The sequence below is a fragment of the Bactrocera dorsalis genome, chromosome 2 (genome assembly GCF_023373825.1).
Source record: "Bactrocera dorsalis isolate Fly_Bdor chromosome 2, ASM2337382v1, whole genome shotgun sequence".
Lineage (NCBI taxonomy): Eukaryota > Metazoa > Arthropoda > Insecta > Diptera > Tephritidae > Bactrocera > Bactrocera dorsalis.
Genome location: NC_064304.1, coordinates 5,201,513 through 5,210,202, shown reverse-complemented (window position 1 = coordinate 5,210,202; position 8,690 = coordinate 5,201,513). Strand labels below are relative to the sequence as shown.

Sequence of the window (8,690 nt, the reverse complement as noted above, 5' to 3'; positions counted from 1 at the left end):
TACTCAACCGCTTTTGTGTTTCAGCTTAAGGATTAAGCATATACTTCATGCGATTGACTTATCACTCCTTCGAATATATTACACTTGAGTTAAAAAGATAAGTTTTCAATCCTTTTCTCTTGCTCAGATTAGCTTCACATCTAAGTGATTGTATATATATATATGTATATACATTTTACTGAAATAAGTGCACACAATGTGGATACTCTCAAAATGTATAACCTTTTCATAATTTAGCGGGGACAATCATTAAGTGGCTATAACCGAAAGAAAAGGATACACAAAAGTTGCCAATTTATCATGTAATTCAAGTTAAAAATCAACAAAAAAATGGAAAAACGCTAACTTCGGTTGCGCCCAAGCTGAAGTACCCTTCCCTAATACAAAAGATTCCTTACAATAACTTTAATCGGTCAGATTACCAAATACAATTACGTATCAAATTTGATGAATATATCTCTTCAAATGAAAAAGTTTGCCATGCAACCACTTGATTCCGGTCGTTCAGTTTGTATGGCAGCTACATATTTGTTGTATTGGACCTGATCATTTATATAGTAGGTATATATATATTATAAAGGATCTGTTATGTATTTTTCTGGTTGTTAGAAACTTTATTGTAAACTTAAAATACCATGTTCAGAGTATAAAAAAATTAATCCAAAAAAAATGTACTCCATTAGTAAGGGCTAAATTTGCTCTCGAAGAATACAGAAAAGCCTTATAAAAAGCGTGCTACCTTAAGCTGCCTTCAGCTGTTTTTGACAGCTCTTCTTCACATCTAGCAAATATATTGTATTATTGTCAGCAATAGCTAATTCTGTTCGTTACTCTCCAAATGTTTATAACTATAGAGTCCATGACATATAGCCTTATTACCATTGATCCTAAAAACATTGTCTGGTTGATTCGAGTATAGAAAAAATAGATTTTCCTTCACTATATCCTTCGTACATTCAATGCACCATTTACTCAACCTAACACCAATCGACATTGCAGTGGAAAGATTGGTGGGGTTAGGTGAATTCGGGCATAGCTCAATAAGCAGGGGGTTGGTGGATAAAATAGACCGCATAACAAATCCGATGCTAGCACTGTATTCGTAGAAAGGGTTTCAAGCCACACAAAAAGAAGATGAGTGGCGCATGAGACTCCCCAGTAGAACCTACTACATCTACTCATACAGATCAAAAGGGCCAATGGAGTGGGAGCTCGGAACTGAATCTCGGAACTGAACCTCAGTTGACAGACTTCGTGTGCAAGAGCCACGCACGCTTATTAATTACGTGGCCTCGAATGGACTGCAGGACGGTTTTTGTCCTGATGACGGGTAACAACCTACTGGCAGCTCACGCGAACCGGATGGATATAAGTAATAACGATACACGCAGTAAGTACAGGTAAGAAGGCATGAGAGAGACGATGGATAATCTTCTATACCACTGTGAAGACTTATCAAGACTCGTCTTCGATATTTAGCAGATTCGCAGTTCAAAGGACTAGATGAAATATCAGAATTAGGTTTCGAGTCACTATTAAAGTTCAGTTCAAACACTTCTACTCAAACTAAACTGAACCCTCTTTCTGGTTTTACTAAGGAAAAGTAGGTCTATATATGATGTGATAGCCCATCAGTAGACTCTAACCTAACATAGTTCAAAGTAGCTTCCAGCTCCAGGGTACTAAACCTATTGACTCATGTTGAATTAAGTATCCCGCTAAAGAGAGCTTAGAGCAATATGTTGAGTCGTTTGTCCAATTGACTTTATGTGTTTTATTTTAATATTACACCAAACTTTGAGTAGCCCACTTTAAAGATTCTGACGTAAAACATTGGTAGGCTAAGTAAAAAGGTAGTTACCCTTACATAAATTAATAAAAAATATGACATTATGTTCCACAAATTTCACGACACTTTATTCCTTTATTACCCAAAAAATCGTGATCTAAAATATATTGACATTTTATTAAGCAAGGTCCTTCAAAGTCATTTAAATGCTTATTAAGTTCATAGTTTGCTATTATTTTCTCTCGGAGCGTGTATAAAATGAGTCCTCATATCGGCGATCGTCATCATCGTCATGGTCACCAAAGTTATTATTTCCACTCACGTGACCCTTTGAAGAGTCTGAAGACCAGGTATACGACGAAAGTGGAGAGTTGCTCGAGCCACGTCTAAAGGTTGAAGAAGCCGGGCTGTAAGACCATGGATGCGATACCTCACTATAGCCCCTGTTGGGGGGCGATGGACGACGGTTAGTGCCGTAATTGTGATGTTGATGAGAGTGAAACGAAGACTGTTGCTGAGGGTGTTGAGCTGGATAATGATGCTGGAAGTGATCATGTGGCGGATGAGGAACCGGTGGCTGATTATGGTGATGCTCGTGATATTCTTCATGATGATCTGTTTGTTGTTGTGGTGCATAGTTGTCATTTGGACGATGTTCATGGTATTGCTGTTGATGTTGTTGTTGAAACTGATTATGGACGTGATGTTCATGTTGCTGCTGCTGTTGAATTTGAGACGGAGGTTGTTGTTGTGGCGACTGCGCTTCATACTCTTCTTCTTCAAATTGTTCGGGTGGATATGGACGTTGTTGCTGATGTTGCTGATGGTGCAGTTGAAGCTGCTGCTGGTAATAATGTTGTTGGTTGAGGCTGGTGGCGGAGTTTATTGTTTGATTACGGTACAGATAGGGTGGGTCATACAACTCTGGACGTGGATCGCGATTAGCGGTTATTATTGTTGGCGTGGGTGAAAAAGGATAAGTGTCACCATGATGGCTAGCACCGTATGCTTGATTGTTATTGTTGTTGTTCGCGTTCTGGTTCTGTTGGTTCTGCATTACCGTTGCGCCACTATGATGCTGCGGTCCACTATTGACACCGTTGATGCCATAACTGTATTGAGGTTCTCCGGGTTGGCGATTGCCATTATCGTTGCCACCGTGATTGTTATTGTTGTAATTACTAATATGGTTGTTGTTACTGGTAACGCCAGCGCCGCCTGCGAAATTGTTACCAACATTCACTGCACCCGACACACCAGCTGCACCAGCGGCAATACCGCCGCCGCCCCCACCATCACTGTATGGTGATGTTTGTAGCGTCACACTGGTCAAACCGGGCGCTCCTGCCGCCACTGAGCTGCTGCCCGCCGACACCAAAGTCTCTGGCGCCACGACAATATTCGCGCCCGATGTGAATGCCGATGCTGGCGAACTGCTCTGCTCACGCGAGTTCATTTCCGCCAGCTTCGTGTTGCGATTGCGCACCATATTCGTCGTCATCACCATCACAGTGGGATTCATGGCTTCCATATTCTCCTTGAGGCAGCTCTGCAGCAGATTCACAAAGAAGAAGAATGCCAACAACGTAAGTGCGTTCATTGTGGAGGCATTACTGTCACTGGAGCTATGCTTCTTTTTGAAGCCCTTAGTCGGCACAGTCGGATGGGGACGGGCATAGATCTTTGGCGGAGGTGGTGCATAGCCGCCATAACCGCTACCGGCTATAGCATGATGTGAATACGAGCCACCGGTAGGCACATGTACCGGTGCATGTGCGGGATAACCACCAGCTCCGCCGCCATAGGGCGCACCATAACTGTTAGTAAAGCATTTCGATAAATAATGTTAATGTTAATAAGTTCAGCATTTTTGTACAATTCCATACTAACCCATATCCGGAGGGTCCAGTACCACCGCCAATGCCTGTGGGGTCATCGCCCCAGCCTGTTCCCCCGCCACCACCACTTGGATACAAGCCATGTAAATTGGTTGCTTCGTCCATCTCGCCCATTTCCGGCGACATTGGATACGCCATATGACTTGGATATCTGGCGCGATCTTCAGCACTTCTGCAATGGAATTTGAGGTGATATAGTAATATATTAAGTTGTATTTAGGAAACCAGGAAACGGCATTTCTATCTCAGCCTCGCTAAAGTTTTATTGTGCTGTTCCTGTGGTCGTTTTCTCGTAATAAACTTATACAAACCGCTGATATTTTCCTATTGGCGCCAGTCGGCTCTACGTAACCAGTTTTCAACTGGTCTTGAGTCATGTTAGGGACTGTCGCTTCTGTAAAATTCTTTACAAATATTTGTGGAATATTTTTGGGTCTTAGGTTATGATAGTTAAATAGACTGATTCCTAGTTCTTACTACAACAAGATCTGTTATCCTCTCAAGAAATTAACCTTTAGAATCCTTATTAATGCCCTATCTCGAAAGTTATAATACAATATTCTATAAGAACCGTTAATTGCTGGTGCTAGACTACTTATTATCTTGGTAAGAATTTTGGTAGTTACGACTTGAATACTTACGAGTATTGATCCATATCAAGGCCAGCGGCGGCCGAAAAGGGATTCACCGACACATCACTGTATGTTGGAGCATGATTTGGGGGTACGTTTCCGTAGTCGGCAAACATTTTTGCCCTTTACGATGCGCTTATTTCCAAATTTATAGTTTTATGTAATATGGTTGTAGGTCAAAAACAAGATTCGACTTCTTCAACTGCAATTAAAGAGATTAGAAGTACAGGCATTTAAGCTTAAAAACATATGTACTTCCTATGGATAGAATATGGAATAAGCTCCACTTAAACAATTATAAAAAGCAAACTTTAAAACTCAAAAATTATGTTTCAATAATCTGTTTTAGTAAAGATTTTTAAAATCCACGAGAAATTTCGGTTTAAAATATACAGTTTTTATTCGACGTTTTGTTAAATACGAGTACATGTTTATTGTTACAGGTGTTAGATTCAATCAGAAGTCTGTTTCATGCCTGTTATCCAGATATAGTTTTCTTGTGAATCATGCACAACAACTAATCCGGTGAGTTCCAAACAACGATACACGGCTATTAAAGAACATTTTCTCAAATAACTGCATATCACTGATAAATTGTTAAGTTCTAGTCAAATCTGTGGCGAAAAATTATTTTAGAATAAGTTTGTGGATTATTTGCTTTAAGCTCTCTCTTACCTGGGTAGTGTCATAATCAGGTAGTTGCACTAGCATGGGCCTTCACCATGCAATAAAAAATGCAAAGAATCACAAAGGAAAGTCTCCGAGATGTATTTAGTTCAATTTTCTTTCAGTAAATAATAAATGAATAAATGATAATTTAAGGCCGACTATGATTTGTTCAAACAAAAATAATTGATATTTATTTTTCTACAAGTGAGTGGTGTGACGAGTAATTCAAGTTTCTTCAAGCATAGTCTGAAGCATTGAACTCTGCGGAAGATGTCACGTTTTTTAAAACTAGCAACACAGCGCATATCACAGAGGTACTTTGGTGACAGACCAAAAAGTTCGTTTATTTATTCAAGAAATAACTAAGAGGTGGGTACTAAGGTGTTTTCACAGAGTACCCACCTATAAGATACCAACATTTAGATATATAAAATATCTTTCTTATTATATTATCTTAACTCGACTTGAAACTTGATTATATCATTCAGGCTAGGAAGAACTAACCAAACACTTTTCGTTATATACATATATGAAGACATTATCTAGAAAGTAAGATGCGTAAAGAACTGAAAGCTACAATTGCTGGGCAATTTAGAATAAAGTGTTCTGAAGTCTGCGGTTCCATGTCGCAAAAACTTGAAGTTTGCACAAGAGGCTATGACCCTGTTGGACAAGTATTTCTTGAGTCGGCAGTGCTCAGTATAGAGTGCGACAAGGAGATGGAATTTGTCTCACAGGAGGTTGAACATATCTCTAAACTTTGCTATGTAACCTTCCAGTAGTGGAGAAGCTACTTTGTGATAACAAACCCCACCGCTATGCATGGTTCTGGTCCATCATTCTGGAAGCCGCCGCAGAGTGGGCTCGTTCGTTGGCCGGTTCATTGTCGATTATACCTTTATATACCGGCATCCAGATCCGTTGTAGACGTTTGCAAACTCATAGACGACTCGAGCCGTCAGTGTACCATGGCTCTTACCTTTACTTATCAAGTAAAATAAATAAAATTTCTTTCACAATAACTTTGGTCAACTAGTTAGACATTGTCGCACCGAAACTGAATTCTGATTCTTCTTAAGTTATTAACTAATTTTAAGTTCAATTTAGTCATCTGATTTCACGTTACTTTATATAGATTATATTTTTTTATTTTTAAAACGTCATCTAATAGTCACTTTCGATTTTTTTCTATCATAAAACATCGTACGAAGAATATCTTCTAGTTAAACAAATTTTTGTATTTTTAGGTTTTAACCACAGATAATCAATGCAGCAGTGGAGGGCCTTTTTTAGCGCCGTCGTAGATCCGGTATAACTCCAAAACACACACTAGGTATGCTCCTTAACCATTTTTTGCTTGCGTATTTTCAAACTTTAACTATTCTATCTTCAAGATGATTTTTCAAAATTCCACTTAATTTCAGAGACATACATAGGTATTTTTTGAAACCGACATCCAAACTGGTTCGGCCGGAACTTTCAGGACTTACATGGGTTTACGGGTTTCAAAAAATTAAATATTATTAAATTCTACAACACCTCTAAAATATTGTCCCAAATTTGCAAGTTGATCCGAGTAATAGTTTCGGAAATACAGCCTTGAGAACTTGTGCGCTCGAGGCTAGCTAGGCTAAGTGCGCCGTCTTTAAACGCGTTTTTCTCGAAACTGTGTTTTTGAAGTCGGTTGGTAAGATTTGTCGAGAACAAATTTACCTATTTTTATGAAATTTTACACAAGTCTTTGAGATACAATTCTTAATGACTTGGATGAAGGATTTTTTTTCGATAGTAACTATTTAAAAAAAGTTTCGCGAAATTCTCACTAAAGTTTTCATTTTTTTGTAAAAATGCCAAAAACCAATTTTCAATTTTTTTCCTTTGTCCAACTTCTAAATTAAGGTTTTAACTGAAACACGTATTTTTTCACTTTAGATGATCCTTAAGGAGTTATCCTGCCAACGCCGCCGCACCTTTTTCCGAGTTTTAAATATTTGTTTCCAAAAATTTCAAAATTTCTTTGTTAATAGTGTATGTTTGTACTCGTAATGCTAAGAAATTCTGATAAAATATTTCAATTTTTATATGAGAATAAATTTGTTGAAAAAAGGCTGTTTTTTACCCTAGCAAACTCATGTAACTCCTTAATTTATCATTATTTCAATAAACACTCAATCATATGCATGAGTTCTTTTGAACTTATTCCTAAGTTTTTAGATAATATGTATACTAATTTATTATTTAATATAAATATTAAACAATATTATCCGTTATAAGTATACACAAAACAAGCTTTCAGGAATTTTATTGAACTTGTTAGATAAATTTTGAGGTTATGTGGAAAAAGTCAGTATACAAAAGTTGTAGATTAAGTCATTACCTACAACATTGCCATATAACTTTTTACTATAGGACTCGTAGCTTTGCCGGAAATCGAGATAAATCGCTTAAAACGCTTAAAAATTTAATCTTGGCCCTCTTCTTCTCTTCCGACCTCAGATCGCCCGTAAATTATTTTATTTTTCCTAAATGTTTGCTTTTTTATCTTTCGTTTTCGGTGGTTATATTCCTACTATGATTTTCTTTCTTTTTTTATAATTTTTTCAAATATAGTCTAATAGTTTGAATTAAATCTTATAACCATCACTTATTGAAACTCATTATATTATTTCACTTTACCGCAATAATAGTAAAACATATCGCCTAAGCAGTCACTGGATAAATACCGTTTAGTGAATTCTATCAAAAACTTCATTTCAGAAGACACGAATGAGGACTCAAACTTTTAAGCAGATTGCAACTACAACAAGCAGATATCCTAAGCAAACAACCGCATTTGCTTGTCGCTGCACACACACGCACGCACAACGGCTTATGTTAACTAAACAACAAAAATAATTATCAACTAGAAATGCACTTCGAGTCAAGCTGTGAAGATGCGTCAATTCCCCGGCTACAAATTTCCGAACCGACTTGAGAAGTGCTCTGGGCAGAAGCGAACAGCAGTCACTAACCGCCAAACCAAGAGTCGTCAGCCGCCAGCGCGAAACCACAATTGACAATGTCGTGTGGACAACTGAGGCAGCAACGACGCCGACTGCGACTGCGACTGCGGCAGTGTCAGAATTTTCAAGTTTGAGGCGAAGAAGCACAAGCATGCATGTGCGAAGTGTCTTCACACCAAATGTTTCACAGACAATTGGTGGCAAGTGATGCAAATTACACGCTGGTGGTTGTTGTAGCGCTTGCGTTGCGGTTGCATGCACGCACAGCCTCATAATCTGTCACACATATGTGTGCACCCATAACGGTAAATGTTTATGCGCACATTTATTCAATTGCAAGCACGCTTTTAGGCTACCCTGCGCCGCCCAACCGCCCAAACGTTCAAGTGACCCACACACACATTCACACACGCACACACACGAATTGGAGCGCGGAGGCCGGAGAGCTGAGACACGCACGACAATGGTCGCAACACCAGCGCTAGCAAACAGCCAGCGGAGGCAACAACGCACAACTGGAGCAAGCAATAACTGTAGCAAAGGCAATAACAATAACGAGTGCCCCATTCCACTCCACTCCACCACAACGGCGCCACAAGTGCTACATGTGCACCTGAGTGCTTATCTAGGCATGAACTCGAAAACATCAAATGCATGGCAATTGTGCCGCTGCGACGCCTAATGCTCGCTGCGCTCAGCT

General features: G+C 39.0%; 1 protein-coding gene across 1 annotated transcript; it reads right to left on the bottom strand.

Annotated features, from left to right (window-relative positions):
* Window positions 1–1,904: 1,904 nt before the first annotated feature.
* Window positions 1,905–5,164, bottom strand: LOC105225867 (putative uncharacterized protein DDB_G0279653). Its single transcript, XM_049447485.1, has 4 exons — window positions 4,995–5,164; window positions 4,329–4,933; window positions 3,680–3,859; window positions 1,905–3,606 (listed from the first exon to the last, which is right to left on the bottom strand). The coding sequence occupies exons 2-4, from the start codon at window positions 4,433–4,435 to the stop codon at window positions 2,022–2,024; spliced, it is 1,872 nt and encodes a 623-aa protein (XP_049303442.1). The 5' UTR covers window positions 4,436–4,933; window positions 4,995–5,164; the 3' UTR covers window positions 1,905–2,021.
* Between the last annotated feature and the right edge of the window lie 3,526 nt (window positions 5,165–8,690).

Bases quoted from the DNA above. Each gene is read 5' to 3' on its own strand.
- LOC105225867 (XM_049447485.1), bottom strand. From the start codon at position 4,435: ATGTTTGCCGACTACGGAAACGTACCCCCAAATCATGCTCCAACATAC. The intron at 3,860-4,328 runs GTAAGTATTCAA...ATTCCATTGCAG, and splicing joins CTTGATATGGATCAATACTC to AAGTGCTGAAGATCGCGCCA. The intron at 3,607-3,679 runs GTTAGTATGGAA...CTTTACTAACAG, and splicing joins ACTGGACCCTCCGGATATGG to TTATGGTGCGCCCTATGGCG.